At 37.1% G+C, this 20982-nt stretch overlaps 1 protein-coding gene across 1 annotated transcript in view; it reads right to left on the bottom strand.

The window, feature by feature from the left end:
• The window catches only part of FANCI (Fanconi anemia complementation group I), a 427158-nt gene that overhangs the window by 285431 nt on the left and 120745 nt on the right, over nucleotides 1-20982 (bottom strand). Inside the window, exons 7-9 of the mRNA XM_067148224.2 lie at nucleotides 10735-10871; nucleotides 10354-10577; nucleotides 1595-1796 (exon numbers count right to left, since the gene is read on the bottom strand). Of these exons, the coding sequence (XP_067004325.2) occupies nucleotides 1595-1796; nucleotides 10354-10577; nucleotides 10735-10871 (563 nt within the window). The remainder of the gene's footprint in view (nucleotides 1-1594; nucleotides 1797-10353; nucleotides 10578-10734; nucleotides 10872-20982) is intronic.

Below are 20982 nucleotides of genomic sequence, written 5' to 3'. Positions count from 1 at the left end.
ATTCGTGACCTTGAGCTTATTTAGTGTCAAAAATTTCATTTTTAGGGTCCGTATTGAATCAAGATTTACATTCAAAAATATTAGGTATAAAGATCTACCTATTCAATACTAAAAATAGTGGTAATTATTAAATCCTCACATATTTTTATTTATTCGCATTTGTGGGACCGGTTTCGGCAATAAGATATGCCATCATCAGCCTAGGAAAGTATAACAAAGACATTAAAAAGCTACATTAATATAGGTTCTTAAAAATGATATATACAAATAATTTTAAAGTGTACGTGTGCGAACTGAATCATTTGCGTATGTTACAAGATTTGTTGTAAGAGAATTTACATAGAGAGGTGTACACCAAATATTTAAACTGTTAATTGATTTAGGGTGATGATGGCATATCTTATTGCCGAAACCTGTCCCAAAAATGTGAATATATAAAAATATGTGACGATTTAATAATTATCACGTTTTTTAGTATTGAGTAGGTGGATCTCTATACCTAATATTTTTTAATGTAAACCTTGAGCTTAGCAGGAAAGCACGCTTGCTGCACAAGTCAGTACAAGTGAGAAATGATACAAACTTTAAATGTAACGTGTGCAAATGAAATGACTGCAATTTTTATGACATTTTAACACAGAAACATAAAATTCCCTGTCTTACATGAGAACCAAAACAGTAACTGGCAATCCCAAGACCTCCCATGTCTGTATATATGTAAGGTGCAACATCTGTTCTGGTCTCGAGAACATAATCGTGTACAATAATATCAGAATGTTAGTTGTATTAAAAAGAACCCGTTTCGATTCCTGCTTGAAAGCCCAGTGACTATACAGTGCCCGGAGGGAGGTGCCGAAAACTTATTCAGCGATACAATCGAAAAAAGTAAAAACAAACATCTAACCCTCGACATAATGTAGACATTTTGTAAGTAGGCTACGAACATTTGATGAAACTCATTCCATCTTCAAGTAGAGCTGTCGAAATATGCTGTCTCCTTCCAATTGTTGTGCCCACTCCCTGCTTTACTATTTCCGAGGATTCTCTAAACAATACCACCTGAATGCGCTGCTAAGATGGCTCCTTATCCATGTTCACTGCTGATCGCATTTCCAATACAGTACTTGTTCTAATTATTGCAATGATGGGACGTTAACGCCAAGATCCATAAGTATGCCGCAGCCATCCTTTCGTGAGGTACGGTTCCTTGGAAAATTTTTGATCAAGCATTTAGTGTTGATGGGACGGAAATTTCTGGACGGCTGATCTGGGAAATTGCTTCATCGAGGAACGAGTCATGTGGGATTTTCACAATATGATTTAATCAGGATGCTCGTCAGACCATGTAATTTGAACGAATAATCCGGGAAAACGTAGTTTCCGGGAATAGATAAACGAGGTTCCACTGTAGAGCAAAATACGTTATAGCTAATAATGCTATTTCTTCAATTAATTGATTCAATAAAATGCTAGTTTTAATCTTCATACTATAATTTCATACCTCTTGTCATGTGTTATAGTCAGCCCCAAAGCCGCAGTTAGTACATGAAGAACAAGTTATCCTATGCCAACCACTGTAGTTTGTACAACTTACCAGCGATACAGAGCCTTTCTTAAGATCATGATGAGAGCATCACGAAGTGCTGGAAATGTTGGCATCAATGGTAGCAGTGATCTGACAATCTCCTGGGCCACAGACCCTGGAAGTTGAAGTAACTGCTCCAACAGTCCAATCAAGATGTTCTGGCATTCATTCATAAGAAGAGGAACTGTGTGCGAAAGTTTCAACAGACAATCTGGAAAAGATACAAGATAAAAAAATTAATCAGCAGCCTTGAGAACATATTTAGGTATGATAACAACGCAAGGTTGACATATAAAAAGTCAAGGTTCCTTGTAGCATAATCTTCTAAGGCATTACTGCCCATGAAGATCCTTGGAATCTTCCTCAAATTTCTATCATTCCATCTTCTACACATCCCCTACTCTTTCTTCACACTATCTGACTTAAAGGTGTCCTCGTACTGTTTGTACTCCAGGATATCCAGCAAGAATCTTAAATTATATCTGAGAGATTTCCTCCCTCTTCCACATGCCTGCCAACAGTCGTAGCCGTGTTGAAACACAGGATCCCGTGAGATCTCCGAAGTTAAGCAACATTGGGCATGGTCAAGATTTGGATGGGTTGCCACGCGCTGTTGATGGGGGTAAAGGAATAGAGGAGCAGAAAGGAACTGGCCACCCTACCGTACGTAAACTCCAGCTCAGGCATAACTCTGCGGAGGTTCGGACCTGCCTTCGGGCAGAATACACCCTTACCTTACCTTCCACATGTCCTGTCCATTTCAATTTTCAACAATTATGAATTTCAAAAAACTTGTGTATTGTCGTTACTTTTCCAAGCTACAGGAGTTGGTAAGTATATATATTATTATGAAGAACTTGTTAATGAATAATGCATTTTTGCTCACTTATTTCAGTTTTAGCATAGGAGTCAGATGACCACCAGTCTGACTCAATGGCTGAATGGTAAGCATTGAGGAACTGGTTCAGAGGGTCCCGGGTTCGATTCCCGGTGGGTCGGGGATTTTAATCGTGTCTGATTAATTCTTCTGGCTCAGGGACTGGGTGTTTGTGTTTGTCCCAACACTTTCCTCTTCATATTCAGACAACACACTACACTACCAACCACCACAGAATCAGATAATAGTGATCACATCCCTCCATATAGGGTTGGTGTTAGGAACGGCATCCGGCTATTAAACAGGGCCAAATCCATGTGTGCGACACAGTTCGCACCTGCAACCCCATAGATGTGCGAAAAGCGGTACAAGAAGAAGAAGAAGTCTGATGACTACCACCGAGAACCACTACTGTGATGCTGGAAAAAGATTTTTGCATGTGAGCTCCTGAGGGATGTATTATTATTTATAAGTTTCATATTCCGTATTGATTGGATTCAATGTAATAGATGAGAAAAATGTTCCACCGATCAATACATTTATTGTGGATGAATTATTACACTAGTACCGGTTTCGACCTATCTTGGCCATCATCAGCTAGCACACAAATTTACAGTCATGGGATAAATTACAGAGAAGTTACTTAAGAGCATCCGGATGTCTGATAAAAAATGGAAGTAATATATATTGCAGTATGTTGCGTTAAAATTGCTCTGATTAAAAGTAGTGATTGTTAGAATAAACTAAAACTTATTGATTGAGCATGGACATGAGTACATAAACACATTAAAATATATATGCCACATCATAAGACACTAAAAATATATAGCACATTTAAACACATTAAAACATGGTATATTTTAAAAACGTCTATTAAAATTTGAATTCATGTTGCGTTGCATTCATTCTTCAATCCTCTTGTAGTTCTTGTGTTGATTAAGTTGAATATCGAGAATGTTCTCTCTGCCAGAGCACAACAAATATCCAAACATATCGGTACACAACCTCCACAGCAACAACAATAACGACCATATAACGTGCATAGACGAGAGAAGTGTCACCACCAACTACTCTGATATTAAAACCTATCTTGCTACATCAACTTAATTTTCAAATTTTACTGACAAGAGTTCTTATAACATACCAATACAAAGTATATCAACCATAGAACATTCTCGATATTCAACTTAATCAACACAAGAACTACAAGAGGATTGAAGAATGAATGCAACGCAACATGAACTCAAATTTTAATAGACGTTTTTAAAATATACCATGTTTTAATGTGTTTAATGTGCTATATATTTTTAGTGTCTTATGATGTGGCGTATATATTTTAATGTGTTTATGTACTCATGTCCATGCTCAATCAATAGGTTTTAGTTTATTCTAACCATCACTACTTTTAATCAGAGCTATTTTAGCGCAACATACTGCAATATATATTACTTCCATTTTTTATCAGACATCCGGATGCTCTTAAGTAACTTCTCTGTAATTTATCCCATGACTGTAAATTTGTGTGCTAGCTGATGATGGCCAAGATAGGTCGAAACCGGTACTAGTGTAATAATTCATCCACAATAAATGTATTGATCGGTGGAACATTTTTCTCATCTCCTGAGGGATGTTCGAATTCTTGAAGGAATGTTGAGGTAACTGAGCGACTTTGGACATAACAATCATAAATGGTTGAAATGAAGACCAAATATTTTAAGTTTTAGATAGGAGTCAAGCTGAAACTAACATGGACAGTATTATATGGTTTGAATCCAGATTCAATTTAAATAATGGTATTAATATACAGTTAAGTGATCCTGATCATGAGATACTTTTTGGATCAGATATTAATAATTCTGAGTTTCAATGGTAGAGTAATAATGATCATTTCCATTTCATTTTCTTGGTGCACGAGGTTGTCTATTGAAAAAAATAGTCATTTTATAATTTTATTTTCTTATTTTCAATTAATATTCTCTATACACCTGCGCCCCATTTTTTATATTAAGTGTCTTATTATGGGTACAATACAAATATCTAGGGCTAATTTTTAATTATTCTAATATCCTCCACCACACAGTAGAAGGATTTGATATTTGTTCCTTGTTTAGCAGTTTCCCTTAAAAAAGTGTTCATGTAATAAAATGCGATATGTTAAATTAAAGATTAACATAACTGTGTCCTGAGCAAGTTTTGAAGGTCATAATGTCAGGAATTAATAAATTTACACTTAAAAATTGCTACAAAACATAACACTTCAAAAATACGTGTCAACAGCAAAGAGAGCAAAATTCTAGTTATGCTCGTGTCATCACAAATGTAAAAATAATATGATGTGGAAAATCAAGTATTTGATGTGCACAAAGCTAATTTCACAAAACCTTCCCTGGTAATATGACCAATCGGGAATCAGGTATTCATTTCAGTGGAGAAATTATCTCCTGTCAATTTATAGAAACCACACAACTCTCGTACCCGGGTCAGTATATTTATTTTACATTTCTCAGCAGTAATAACACAGTAATGTAATATGATTGTGGAGTAACTGTGTTAGTCAAGTTCACATGTGCATCGGTAGCACATATATAAATTATATATATTGCCCGTGGACTGCAATAGTGGCACAACTCAAAAAATACGAAATCAGAGTTATTGCAGACTCTGGCATTGTCCATAAATTTATTTTATTATTATAAGCCACAAACTCTCAAGACAGTCACCCATAATCCTCCTCTTTTTTTTACTGCAGCAAATGGAAAAGTAAAACAAAAAATAATTGGTTTAAAGAAGTTCAGAATGATTTAGAAGAGCTGAATATTACAATGAAGCAAATTGAAAATAGAGAAGAAAAAAGTATTCTCAAGAACAAACAAATAAGATTGTCATTAAAAACTGTACAACACAAACAATATGTCTTATCTGATGAAGAAAGGGCAGCCAAGTCAGCCAGAATGAAGAGGTTTTGGGAAAGGAAGAATGCAATTGGGTGTATAAAGCGAGCCGTATTGCCATGAACGAATTTAAAGTGATTTATGATAATCCAGTCGAAAATGTCCAATGTCCATGTATCTCCTGCTTACCAGTTCTGTTTGAAGTATAACGAACTCAGAGAACAAGCACATGGCACCTCACCCGTCTGCAACGCAACGCGTGCAGAGACTATAATTAAAGCCGTGTGTCCTTGTTCGTACGCGCATTGAAGTCTCTCGACGAGATAAGCGGTCGCTTCCAGATTCCGGGAGACACGACTGAAGGACACCGTAGTTATAGAGGTTCTTGACTTCCCTCTTTGTTGTCTTGTCTCTACACTCTTCTGAAAATAATATGAACCGTAACACAAGCAGACTAATTATCCTATAAATACTGTTCCAATCAATCACTACTGATCTGCATTTAGGGCAGTCGCCCAGGTAGCAGATTCCCTATCTGTTGTTTTCCTAGCATTTTCTTAAATGATTGCTAAGAAATTGGAAATTTATTGAACATCTCCCTTGGTAAGTTATTCCAATCCCTAACTCCCCTTCCTAGAAACAAATATTTGCCCCAATTTGTCCTCTTGAATTCCAACTTTACCTTCATTTTGTGATCTTTCCTACTTTTAAAGATACCATCCAAACTTATTCGTCTACTGATGTCCTCCCACGCCATCTCTCCACTGACAGCTCGGAACATACCAGTTTTATAGGAATAATCTTAATCCAAAAGAATTGTTTCATGATCTTATACAACCTTAAGTGAATAATAGTTGGCTGATGATCCTCACGAAAAAGGAGCGAAACATGTACCATATAAACATCTTAATAAATATGTAAGTTTGTACTACGTTTTTATTGTATTGAATAGGTAGTAATTAACAAAATTATAAGAATTTGTATCAGACATACCACTTAGTCGAGCAGCTTGTCTCCTTTCTACCAAGTCTTCCCAGCCCAAACTTTGCAATATTTTTGTAACGCTACTCTTTTGTCGGAAATCGCCCAGAACAAATCAAGCTGCTTTTCTTTGGATTTTTTCCAGTTCCTGAATCAAGTAATCCTGGTAAGGGTCCCATACACTGGAACCATACTCAAGTTGAGGTCTCACCAGAGACAAATATGCTCTCTCCTTTACATCCTTACTACAACCCCTAAATACTCTCATAACCATGTGCAGAGATCTGTACCCTTTATTTACAATCATATTTATGTGATTACCCCAATGAAGATCTTTCCTTATATTTATACCTAGGTATTTACAATGATCTCCAAAGGGAACTTTCACCCCATTAACGCAGTAATTAAAACTGAGAGGACTTTTCCTATTTGTGAAACTCACAACCTGACTTTTATCCCCATTTATCATCATACCATTGCCTACTGTCCATCTCACAACATTTTCAAGGTCAATTTGCAGTTGCTCAAAATCTTGTAACTTATTTATTACTCTGTACAGAATAACATCATCTGCGAAAAGCCTTATCTCTGATTCCACTTCTTTACACATATCATTGATATATATATCAAAACATAAAACATAAAGGTCCAATAATACTGCCTTGAGGAATTCCCCTCTTAATTTTTACAGGGACAGATAAAGCTTCACCTACTCTAATTCTCTGAGTTCTGTTTCCTAGAAACAGAGCCACCAATTCAGTCACTCTTTTGTCAAGTCCAAATGCACTCATTTTTGCCAGTAGTTTCCCATGATCTATCCTATGAAATGCCTTAGATAGGTCAATCACGATACAGTCCAACTGACCTCCTGAATCAAGGATATCTGCTATATCTTGCTGGAATCCTACAAGTTGGGCTTCAGTGGAATAACCTTTCCTAAACCCAAACTGCCTTCTGTCAAACCATTTATTAATTTTGCAAACATGTCTTATATAATCAGAAAGAATGTTTTCCCAAAGCTTACATACAATGCATGTCAAACTGACTGGCCTGTAATTTTCAGCTTTATATACAGGGGCTACTATAGCAACTCTCCATTCATTTGGTAAAGTTCCCTCATGCAAACAAAAATCAAACAAGTACTTCAGATATGGTACTATATCCCAATTCATTGTCTTTAGTATATCCCCTGAAACCTTATCAATTCCAGCAGCTTTTCTAGTTTTCATCTTTTGTATCTTACTGTAAATGTCATTACTGTCATAGATAAATTTGAATACTTCTTTAGTATTAGTCACCTCCTCTATCTGGACATTATCCTTGTAACCAACAATCTTTACATACTGCTGACTGAATACTTTGCCTTTTGAAGATCCTCACATACACACTCCCCTTGTTCATTAATTATTCCTGGAATGTCCTTCTTGGAACCTGTTTCTGCCTTAAAGTACCTATACATACTCTTCCATTTTTCACTAAAATTAGTGTGGCCACCAATTATGCTTGCCATCATGTTATCCTTAGCAGACTTCTTTGCTAGATTCAATTTCCTAGTAAGTTCCTTCAATTTCTCCTTACTTCCACAGCCATTTCTAACTATTTCTTTCCAACCTGCACCTCCTTCTTAGTCTCTTTACTTCCCTGTTATAATATAGTGGATCTTTACCATTCCTTACCACCTTTAAAGGTACAAACCTATTTTCACATTCCTCAACAATTGCTTTAAACCCATCCCAGAGTCTGTTTACATTTTTATTTACCGTTTTCCACCGATCATAGCTGCTTATTAAAAACTCCCTCATGCCTGTTTTATCAGCCATATGGTACTGCCTAACAGTCCTAATTTTAATCTCTTCCTTTCCTTCACATTTATTTTTAATTACCACAAAAACAGCTTCGTGATCACTAATGCCATCTATTACTTCGGTTTCTCTATAGAGCTCATCTGGTTTTACCAGCACCACATCCAGAATATTCTTCCCTCTAGTTGGTTCCATCACTTTCTGAATCAGGTGCCCTTCCCATATTAACTTATTTGCCATTTGTTGGTCATGCTTCCTGTCGTTCGCATTACCTTCCCAACTGACATTTGGTAAATTGAGATCACCCGTTACGATCACGTTCCTTTCCTCATCGTTTCCCACATAGCTGATTATCTTATCAAATAATTCTGAATCAGCATCTGCGCTACCCCTTCCTGGTCTGTACACTCCCAAGACATCTAGTTGCCTATTATCTTTAGAAATGATCCTTACCCCTAGAATTTCGTGCTTGTCATCTTTAACTTTTTCGTAGCTTACAAATTCTTCTTTCACGAGAATGAATACTCCCCCTCCTACCTTTCCTATCCTGTCTCTAGGATACACCCTCCAGTTCCGTGAGAAAATTTCTGCATCCATTATATCATTTCTCAGCCATGATTCAGCTCCTATAAGTATATATCTATTAAATTACTTAATTCTATTCCTTTCTTTACAATACTTCTACAGTTGAGCACTAACAGTTTTATGTCATCCCTACTTGATTTCCAGTCCCCTGTTCCCTTAACACCGCTGCCTAGCGCACCCTGTTTCCCTGAATGTACCTCCCTATTACCCTTCTAAACAAATTTCCTAACTTGTATGTACCACTGCGGTTTAAGTGAAGGCCATCTGAGCGCAGATCCCTATCTCGTACCCACTCACTCCCAGTTTCCCCACATACCCACTCCATAGTCTCATTTAAATCCTCAATCACCTTCCAGTCAGTATCCCTCCTACACAGTATTCCACTGATAACAATCTCCGCTTCCTTAAACTTTATCCGTGCTGCATTTGCCAGATCCCACACATCCCCAACTATGTTGGTACTTATACCTGCTTGTCTTACGTTGTTAGTACCAATGTGAAACACTACCACTTTCACTACACAAGCTAAATCTTCAGTTAATTCTTTGTTAACATAAATGTATTTGGGTTTGATTTAAATAAATAAATAAATAAATAAATGAATGAATGAATGAATGAATGAATGAATGAATGAATAAATAAATAAATAAATAAATAAATAAATAAATAAATAAATAAATAAATAAATAAATAAATAAACAAATAAATGAATAAATAAATAAATAAATTAATTAATTAAATGAATAAATAAATAAATAAATAAATAAATAAATAAATAAATGGCACATCTTAAAAAATCTAGGTCATGGCTTCGGCAAGGGGAACAAAGGGACAATTTTTAAAAGATGTTTAGTAATTGAACTCCTATTGCGCCATTTAATACCGCTTGCTCTTTATTCCACAGATTAAACGTATTAATTCTGCATTTCATTGCTAAGGGAAGCTTTGCACTCATTTATCTCAGAACTTGATTTTTTGAGTTATGCCACTACTGCACCCCATATGCAATAAATATCTTGAACGTTTTGGCATGGACAAGTAGGAGCCATCAGCCTTATGTATGCATGTACTGTGCGCTCTATAGAACACATGGAGGTGTTCTTTCATTGGTAGAGATACAAGCAGCAACTTGGTGTGCAAATGCTGATCAAAGATGACACTACCATCAGCCTCACAAACAAACAATCAAGTACATTTGGATTCCCTTTCATGGTAACATCAGACTATCAGCTTGTTTAAGAGCTGCTCAATCCCATCCCTAGCTATACGTACATATGAATTGAGATATCTATCACTGATGTCTTTAGAGGTTGACAGTCATGTTCAATGAATACTGAAAGTATAATTCATCATTTATATTACTTGCAAATTTCTGTTTAAAAGTATGCACATTTTGAAATCTATATAAAATATGTTCCTTAAAAGCAGAGTTTTTTCTTACAGAGGAATTCATTAAAAGAATGTTTACACAACATTGTGCTTAATAAAAACATGATTTTGTTAAAAGCAGGGGAATTATAAAGGAGTTTCACAGTATACTTTTCAATTTTTGCATATTTGTCAGAGGCTTCCCTATTCACAAATACTCTTCATCTTGTATTACACTATATTATTTAAGATGAATACACCTACCAGTGTACTGAGTCACACCTCGCCCAAGAATGATACGATTAGCAAGAGTTTGTAGAACAGTGCTTGCAACATCAGGTTGTTTCTTCACAAGTTTTACTAAGATAAGTCTGCCATACGACCACACTTTATCTGTAACAGACTCTCTTCCACGCATAGCAGGTACACCTAGTAGGACGAAACCCAAGTTGACAAGACCAACCTTGACCATTTCTCGTTCACATCCACTGAAAAGAGATGAACACGCTACTGAGGTAAGGATGTAAGTAAAACACACCAAAAATATGAATTTTTGTTTCCTTGTCTCATTTAATTAGCTATCCACACATTTTGTTGTTTGATTTGGAAATTAAAGTTGTCTAATCACGCATGCATGTCTGGTACCTGTTGTCCACAATATTGGAAAGAATGCCCTCAACATCAGGTGCTATAGGAGTGATATTACGTATCCAAGCAGATCGAGATCTCTTCTCACCTTCAGTCACAAGACGAATTAGGGTCGACTTGATGATTTCAAAAACCTACAACATTATTACAAAGATCAGATCTCTTACATTTTATATATGAAGTACAAAAGGAGGACATGAAACATATATAAAAGTTAAACTAAAAGATACATAAATGAAAGCAGAATCACCAAAGATCTCTCCTGAACAGCCCTTACCTCACTGTAGATGCCCATCCTCTACAGATGGTGAGAGGAAGAAACGAGCTCATAGCAGGCAGAGAAGAGTTGGGATTAGTGACGAGATAGCCCAATCATGAGTGGAATGTTGGTCCTTGTCCTCTCTGTTTTCATGACTGTCTTTGCTTTTCCTCCTCCTCCCAAACTCAACTGTCATTTTGACACACAGAACGATAGGAATATCCTTTTCTGCTATTTGCTTTAAATCTCACCACCACAGATAGGTCTTATGGAGAGGATGGGACAGGAAAGGCCTAGGAATGGGAAGGAAGCGGCCGAGGCCTTAATCAAGGTACAGCCCCAGCATTTTCCTGGTGTGAAAATGGGAAACCACGGAAAACCATTTTCAGGGCTGCCGACAGTGGGCTTCGAAACCACTATCTCCCGGATGCGAGCTCACAGCTGCACGCTCGTAACCGCATGGCCAATTTGCCCGGTGACAGAAATATCAAAAAGGAATACAAAACAGAATAAAAACAGTAAAAGGTCAGTGTGGGAAAAGAAAGAAGTAGAAAGAAAATAAAAAAGACATGAACAATCTACACACCCTCACACACTGCTGCGTTGAAATAGATTGTTTCTCTCCTCACCGACCCCAGTTCTTGCTTGTTTTTTGCCTCCCAGATTCATCAACAATCACTGAGGAGACACTGTCACAGATCTTCAGTCTTGATGAGCGAAGTGTAGGATAAGAAGAAAGCCAGATAAACATAGGCAAAGGGAAGAAACAAAAAATTAAAAATGTGTTTATATGCTCCAACAGTACTACGGACTCTTCCCCTATCTCAAGTGCTTTAACAACACATCAACACTGTCAGCATTTCAATGCTAACTGAGGGCATTTTCAAGATTTCATGCAAGATGCTGGTATATTCTGATTAATGTGCTATGTAGAGTTGTAGAAAATGAATTCTAACATGGAAATGGAACATTTCCGGACCCATGTCCATGTAACAAATTTTCTTCTTCTACGTGTGAGGAATGTGCTGTTACTGTTACACCCTGTATTTTACTCACATCTTCCAAAATAACAAATACACACATTTACCGTTCTTATAATTCTATACAGTACTTGGAAAATGAAAAAATTCCCCATAAAATGTTAGACCGCTCAAAAGAACTTCATCCCCTCTACTACTGCACCAATTTCAAACCAGTAACACCCAGCAAATTTCCATGCCACACCACTGAATGACTCAATCTGAACTTGTTTGTTCCTTTCCACTAGTAAACTGTCATTGTTGCAGGTATGATTTTTTGGTATTAATGATATGCACAAAATGTGTTCAAAACTTGAGTTTATGCATTGAAATACAAACTTCATAAAGAAAGTCGCAAAATTATACAGAATGTATCCGTGAATTCATTTATTTTTCAATTGTTTAATTTTTTTTCCATCTTTAAAATATGTTTTAACAGAATTAGGACTTGACCAAAAAACAAGAAATATTCTAAAGAACACATTGAGTGAAATGAAAGCTAAAGTAAAGTTTATGGGAGGATATAGCGATGAGTTTGAAATAAATAGACTACAGGTATAGGTCACGGTGATGGACTTTCGCCTTTACTGTTTAACTGTGCTCTTGTAAAAAGCTGTCAGAGAGGGGAGAAAAGCAGCTGTACCATGTCACCGACTAGGACCAAAAATAGAGGGTCTAACATAGACTGTCTAGCATTTGCTGATGATATGGCACTAATTGTCAAAGACATCTCTGATGCACAGAAACAGATTGCTATAGTGGAAGAGCAAGCAGCAAAAATAGGACTTAATTGCAAGAATACAGGAATTTAAGAATTTAGGTGAATGGATCACTGAAAATGGCAATGAAAATAAAACAGTAGCATCAAGAGTTAATAAAATGGAAATTTTTTTTAACACACAAAGAATGTTTATTAAAAATATGCTTGTCCTGGAACAGTAAAATTTGTCATTACTTAACAGTGATCAAACCTGAAGCTCTTTATGATTCAGAAATGCTCAATTTACATTTTAAAAATGTATTTAAAAAAGGAAAATCATAAGAAAAATCTTCGTGCCAAGAATTAAAATGGAATACATTACCCCAAACCCAACTTCGAAATATATTTTAAAATACCTAAACTTATTGATACAATGATACTGCAACAAATTCAATTAAAAAGCCATTTGGAAAAACTGAATAACAGACTTAATTATCAAATACACAAATTTTTGCAAATCTAACGTACAAGATCAAAACAGTAAGTAGAGAAAGACCTCATTGAATTCGGACCACCAAATCTGCAGGATAGAAACGTAATCAGGAAAATTATGAAGATGAGAAGAAATCAACACGACGTACTTGTTCGGAGGAACAGAAATTACAATAATCAATGTAAATGAAGAACTACTGGGCAAGGAGGAAAGCTCAACAAATGTTGATTCTGTGTAGTCCTAAGCCAGCCATTTGCACAGAAGAAGGAGAAGAAGAATTGAATTTATTATTCACAGGCAAAAATTCAGTTTCCATAAAATATGAAGTAATGTCTTTAAGGAGAAACACTTCATCCAGCTCTTTACCAGGTGGCAGTGTCCCAAGAATGGATGTGACATTTCCACGCTGTAGATCTACGCTGATCCGCTGAATAAGAAAAGTAGTTGATTGGGTATTGCTGGAAATCCAAGCAATTCGTTGGCCAACCTCTTTGACAAAATTGAGGCCATCATTGCCCCAGGTACCACTGGATTCAATGGCTACTGGCATGAAGAGAATTTGTCCAACAAATCGCTGGATTTTCTTCTTTTAGCATTTTCCCTACTCGCAGCTGCCCCTCCAGCACTCATTGACGAAAGGGGAAGAATGGACTGAGCGAATGTGTCAGCTAAATTGATAAGATTCCACAAAATGATTGTACTATCACAAAATATTTTTCAGAGTCTAAAAAACTGGTAGTAGCCAAGGCACACTGAGAAGCTGCTTAGGCAAACTATGGGTATCTGAGCTTGCCACCCAACAGCACTTCCCATCAGGCCAAGGGGACAAACTCTATTTGGTTTAAGTTTCAAGAATACACTAATGTTATTGTTTTTATGTTCCGCTAGCTACTTTTGACGGTTTTTAGGAGATGCTGAGGTGCCGGAACTTTGTACCACAGGAATTCTTCTGCACGGCTGTAAATCTACCGACAAAAGGTCGATGTATTTGAGTTCCTTCAAATACCACCGGACTGAGCCAAGATCAAACCTGCTAAGTTGGGGTCAGAAGGACAGTGATTCAACCATCTAAGCCACTCAGCCTGGTAGGTTTCAAGAAGAGGGGGGAAAAAAAGAAAAGGTATAAATAAAGTTTATTTAACCCTTACACTGCTACGCCCGAGATATCTCGGGCGCGGTAATACGTCACGTCGTTGCTGCGCCTGAGATATCTCGTCGGTAACTTGAGCTAAATTTCTGAAAAGGAAATATATACCTTTGGAGTTCCCTTTGTTTTTCAAATTTGAGTGACAACAAGCTACATCTTTTAGTAGCATAATGGACCACCAATCAAAACAGAGACTGCATTTTAACGCTATCTGCGGTCAAATATATGAAATAATGCACTCAGCTCAGTGTGTAACCTAGGTTGGCAGTCCCGCAAAGCACCTGTGTCCAGGGTTTGTAAAAATGGCTTCAAGTAGCGGACGGTGCGTTCTTTCTGAGTTCAAACTTATAGAAGGTGTGAATACCCTTGAATCGGAAGGTGAGTACTTAGATATCAGTGATTTGGGTAGTGATTACAGTCCTTGTGACAGTGATGACAGTGATAGTGCTGAGCCTCAAGTACCAGCTCCACAAACCAGGAAAAGAATTCATTCCAAATTTGATTTATTTCAATGGCGCATGGGTAATATGTTTAGCCCTGTAATATACAGTTTTGATGACAGTTCATTGGGTATATTATTCGGTGTGATTCATGATGAACCAGCGGTTTTAGATGTATTTCAGTGCTTCTTTTCAGGAGAAATTATGGAGCATATAGCAGTTGAAACGAACAAGTACTTTGTATTTGTTATGCAAACAATACCACAGTCTCCAAGTTCAAGGCTACAGAAATGGAGGGAAACCACACCTGAAGACCTGTACGTCTTTTTCGCAGTGACAATGCTTATGGCAAGAATGATGAAACTTACAATTCTTGAATACTGGTCAACTGATCCTTTAATAATGACCCCGCAGTTCTTGATTTTCATGTCTAGAGACAGGTATCTCTTATTATTGCGGTTGTTACATTTCAATGATAACAACAGTCAGCCTGAAGGTGACCAGCTGTATAAAATAAAGCCTGTAATTGACCATCTCAGAAACAAGTTCAGAGAAACGTTCACCCCGTTTGAAAACATTTGCATTGATGAAAATTTGACGCTTTTCAAAGGTAGGATTTCATTAATACAGTTTATCCCATCAAAGAGAGACAGATTTGGAATAAAGACATTTGTTAACTGCGATTGTGAGACCGGATATGTGCTGGATTTTATTGTTTACACAGGGTCAACTACAGAAATAATTCCAGAACATGAATTTGGGGTATCAGGTGCAGTTGTCTTGACGCTAATTGAAAAGTACTTGCAGAAAGGACATATATTATGGGTAGATAACTGGTATTCAAGTCCACAATTGTACGATCACCTACACAAAAACAAAACCAACACATGTGGTACAGTCAGGAAAAACAGGAGGGGTATGCCGAAATTTACTAGAAAATTGAAGAAAGGACAAACTGAATCAAAAGCGACAGATAACATGATTTTCACAATCACAAAGAATGGGTACCATCCACCTAATCAATACTTTATTATGTCTTGTTACTATGCAGTACCAGTTTTGACCTTCACAGAGGTCATCCTCAGCAGGTCATGAGATCTAAAGCTAACTTAATATATAATTTAAAAACATTACTAAATTTAATGAAGAATGTCACATGATATGAGCGATAATATTAAAATATACAATGATATGGTGTGTCTTCTGATTTAAAAAACAAGCGCCGATATTCTATGACATGTATATGTTACATAAAATTCTGGTGTACTGTTCGTTAGTAATAGATAATTTGGTGAAATAAAATTTCTACACTTAAAATGTTTATAGCATTCTTGAGGTACACTATGAAGTTTAGTTCATATCGGTGAATCGTTGCATACGTTGATTGGTATGTTTGTACTAAGCATTCTAGAACATTCTAGGATATGGATGTGATAAAAACTAATAACATATAATACATTAAAATACAATAAAAAGTTCACAGTATTCTTGCGGTATGATTTGGAGTTATATTAATGTTGGTAAAGCATTATGTACGTACACAGGCATGTTTGTGCCAAGCATTCTAGAATGTTCAATGATGTGTATTGTTTATCTTGTAAGTTCATATAGTTAAGAATGTTGGATGATTTACATCAAAATATTGTGGTGTTTCATTTGTTTCCTTGGTACTAATCTCGTTAAAAGATATTGAGTAGGTGCAGATGCTCCCTCTTTGTAGTTTTGTTGTTGGACATGCAGTAATCTGCAAGAACAGAGAAGAAGATGAAGTATAAGAATTTTGTCAATGGAATATCTAATGAACATGTGGAATAAGTGTTTACGTACATAGTACTGTTGACCGGTCGAATATGTGCAGTTAGGGAGCATGTCGTGCACTGCTCCGTGTGCGTCGGCTTGAGGGGTATTGATTGGGGAAGGTAAGGTTAAAGTGGAAGAGAGGGGAAGTGGAGGTACAATAGGGGCAGTGATTGGGGGAGGTGAGGTATGGCTGTGCGTGTCTTCGGGAGGTTCCTTGATATGTATTGGAAAAAAAGGCGAAACAAATATAACTACGAACTGACCCAATACCAGTTCTACAATCAGAGACGGAAGGCAGTGAGGCGGGTGTTGGAAAACAAGTCCGAGGTGTGTAAAATCGACCTTGGAAACATCCATAGCTCCTTTTCGGATACATTTTCCAATGAAAATTTACACGAAAGGGAAACTTACCCTTCAATAATCACTGAAGCGGAATGTGTGGAAATTAATGAAACGTTCGTGCCCACCGTGTCGACGGAGGAAATTACCACTGCCGTCCATCATATCGCAGTGGATACTGCACCGGGCTAGGATCGTGTTTTGATGAGAGCCCTTAAAGACGACGACGTACAGGCTATCATCGCAAAAATAGCAACCAGAATGCTACAAACTGGCGGAATTCCCAAATGTCTGCGGAAGGCACGAACAATTTTGCTATATAAGAAAGGCGATCCGAAGGCCATATCGAACTGGCGACCCATCACTACCTGTTCAGTCATTAGGAGGGTAATAGAAAGAGTACTTGACAGTCGCCTACGTGAGTACATCCACTATAATGAACACCAGCAAGGATTCTGTTCAACTCCAGGCACCATTATAAATACTTCCATTCTCGGCGCATTGTAAATATCTGTTAAACAGAAGAAAGAAGACATCACGGTAATTTTTTTGGACATTCGAAAGGCATTTGACAATATCTGTCACAGCCACCTTCTAAAAACTCTACAGTCCGAAGGAATACCTTCAAAACTCAAGAGACATAATTTTCAACCTTCAGACCGGGAACATCACTCAAATCGAAATGCAGAAAGGTAGAACAAAACCTATCCTGATTAGGAGAGGTGTGGTAGGTGTGATTCAGGGATCTCCATTACCACCAGCCCTCTATAACTTAGCCGTAGATCATATCTTAGACGAGCTAAGCAAAGATAGTCTCTCGCGGCATTACGGGGCATCTCTGTCACCCGAACTACCATCCATAACCGTAATGGGCTTTGCCGATGATACCGTCATCATCGGGAAGAACAAAGAAGCCGCCTTAGATCTTACTCGACTAGCTCGCACGAGGTTCGAAGAAATTGATCTTGATATCAATCCACAGAAATGTACAGGGATGTGTGTAATCCAAGGTGAGTTGAAGCAAGGGTCGCTATCCGTGGAGGAAGACTGTAGCATTGAATTAATCGGAGACGGCGAACAAATTCGTTACCTTGGAACTACCTTCAGGGATACTCTAGTGTTCGACGAGACTGCAGTAATGAAAGACCTTCACAATGAGTTCTACTTCTAACATCGTCGCCACTGCTTAAGGAAGACCAAAAGCTCATAGTACTAAATTCCTCAATCTGTCCCACCCTGATATACCCTTTCCTGACATGCAGTTTCAAGAAAATTGCACAGAAATTTTTATTCGATAGCGATAAAATGATTAAAAGTGCAACAAAGGAGATATTGCAGTTACAAGTAGTAATATTGTAATAATATTTGAGATATTGCAGTTGCCGACGGATACCCCAGATGGCATGATGTACACCGAAAAGAAATACAAAGGACTCGCTCTGTTTAAAACCTCGTGGGAAGTTTACCTACAATGCATTAATGCCTGCAATATCTTGCTGAAGACTAAACATCCACTTGGTGTCGCTTCGGGGGATTGTCACGCGGAGAGTCGGGAATGTATAGAACGCCTAAAACTAACAAACGCTGATACCCAGAAAATAACCGCGAAGAACGGCCTGTACAATACTAAGAAGATCCGTCAAGAGCTACGAGAACGTGAATTCACCTCCTGGTGTTCACTACCGCAAAAGGGACTCGGAGTACAACTTTACAAAGAGTATACACCAGCAAACTCTTGGGTGCGAGATCATACCGGACTGTCTTGTAATGAGTGGAGAGAGGCTATAAAGATGACTGCTAATGTTTCTGCGGTGCGCTCGGTGCCAGGCAGATCCCTGGACAACAACCTCTGTCGGCATTGCCATGGAGAGAAAGAAACTCTTGATCATGTCCTGGAATTCTGCACACGCGGGAAGCTCCTTAGAAACACACGGCACCACCAGATCAGATCCTTCATTGCCGCAGAACTGAGAAAGAAGGGATTCAGTGTACATGAGGAGGTACACGGACTGGCCATAAATGGTAATTCGCAAAGAATTGACATCATAGCCTTTAAAGACAACAGCTCTCAAGGATACATATTAGATCCAACGGTCAGGTTCGAGCACCATAGCGGTCAGCCAGAGGAGGTTAATCTAGAAAAGATTAACAAATACAAACCCACTATCCCTTACTACAAATCTAAATACCACCTTCAGGAAATTGAAATAATAGGGATAATGGTCGGAGCACGCGGTACCATACCTCGTCACTTCGTCGCCACATGAAAGCGCTTCCAACTCCCAATGAAGCTCATCCTGGAAATCGCGACCCTCGTCTTCCGAGCCTCCATCAAGATCATGAGGCACCACCTCTACAGCTAATTTTGAATTTTCTTTTATTAATACATATGTACATAAAATTGATATGTTTTACCTTGTTCTTAGCGGCAGGCTGTAAATACAGGAGGTCTTTCCAAAATAAATGGAAATTATATATAACTATTTTTATGTAGGTGTTTTTTAAAATCGGGATGACTATATTAAAGAGGATATTAACTTTATCTGTAATTTCGTTTAAGTTATAATTTGGGTTTGCGTTTTGATCTATAGTAATGTAAAATTCTTCCATTATATTGAGCAGAGGGCCCTTGGGGATCATACTTAGAATCTACATGTCGTTTTCAATATTTGTAAAATTATGCTTATAATCCTCATGTTGAGCTATAGACGAAAAGTGATTATGCTTTAAGAAGTTAATGTGTTCATTGTAACGAATAAAGAAGTTTCTTCCAGTATGTCCGATATAACTAGGCTCACAATTGTCGCATTTCATTTGATACACTACTGAACAACTGTATCTATTATTATCATTAACAGATTTGGCATTGTGTAAAATGTTGGCACTATTGTGTGTTGTTTTGTATGCTATTTTTAGATTGCATTTTTAAAAAATGTTAGTTATGGAATGAACATGGATATTATTAAATGTGCAAAGTACGTAATCCTTCTTGGAGTCGTTAGCTCTGATTAGTCTTTATTTGGGTTGATATTTTATCTTTTGAATGATTCTATTGACCATTTCTCTATTAAATCCGTTTTGATGGGCTGTATCATAAATCGTGCTTCTTTTTTCGGCTCTTCCTGGGATAGAGATATATTGAATGCTCTGTGTATCATACTGTGATAAGCTGCTTTTTTGTGAACGTTAGGGTGGATAGAATCTTTCCTTATTGTATTGGAGGTTTGTGTGTGTTTCCTATATACAGTACTCGATATGTCAGGTGATCGTGGTGTCTAGTGACAGATATATCTAAATAATTCAAGGTGCAGTCATTTTTTTTTTCTATTGTGAATTTTTATGTGGGTCTATTTTATTTAGTTGTTCTAAAATATTTGTCTCATTGGTGAATCTATTGTCTATAATAACAAAAACATCATCTACAAATCTGCACCAGAAAAAGATGTTCTCAATTTTGCTTATTTCTTGGTGCTCTATATGATCAATGTAGATTACTCCTAGTATACCTGAAGCAGGAGATCCCATAGGAAGACCTTGTTGTTGGTAAATAGTGTTATGGAATTTGAAATAATTATTCTTAATTCGAGTAAAAACAAGAAAACAAGAAAACAAAACGAAATTCTATAGAATTTTGCAACATTATCAAAAAGCTAGAAATCAAGCAGTACCATAGTCTAGCATCATACGATACAACGAACACACCTACTCACAAAACAATAAAATTAATTGAAAATAATTAAATAAAACCATAGTAACCTAAGCATCCTAGAAATAAAAGAGTTCCTGATTTTACTTAAATTCGCCATTAACAATAATTATTTCAAATTCCATAACACTATTTACCAACAACAAGGTCTTCCTATGGGATCTCCTGCTTCAGGTATACTAGCAGAAATCTACATTGATCATTTAGAGCACCAAGAAATAAGCAAAATTGAGAACTTTTTCTGGTGCAGATTTGTAGATGACGTTTTTGTTATCAAATCAAAATCAAAATGCGAATGAGGTGTCTACCTCGGTGGCAAATGGTACACTAAAATACATTATT

The sequence above is a fragment of the Anabrus simplex genome, chromosome 5, assembly GCF_040414725.1.
Source record: "Anabrus simplex isolate iqAnaSimp1 chromosome 5, ASM4041472v1, whole genome shotgun sequence".
Taxonomy (NCBI): domain Eukaryota; kingdom Metazoa; phylum Arthropoda; class Insecta; order Orthoptera; family Tettigoniidae; genus Anabrus; species Anabrus simplex.
This window is presented reverse-complemented; position numbering and strand designations above follow the sequence as displayed.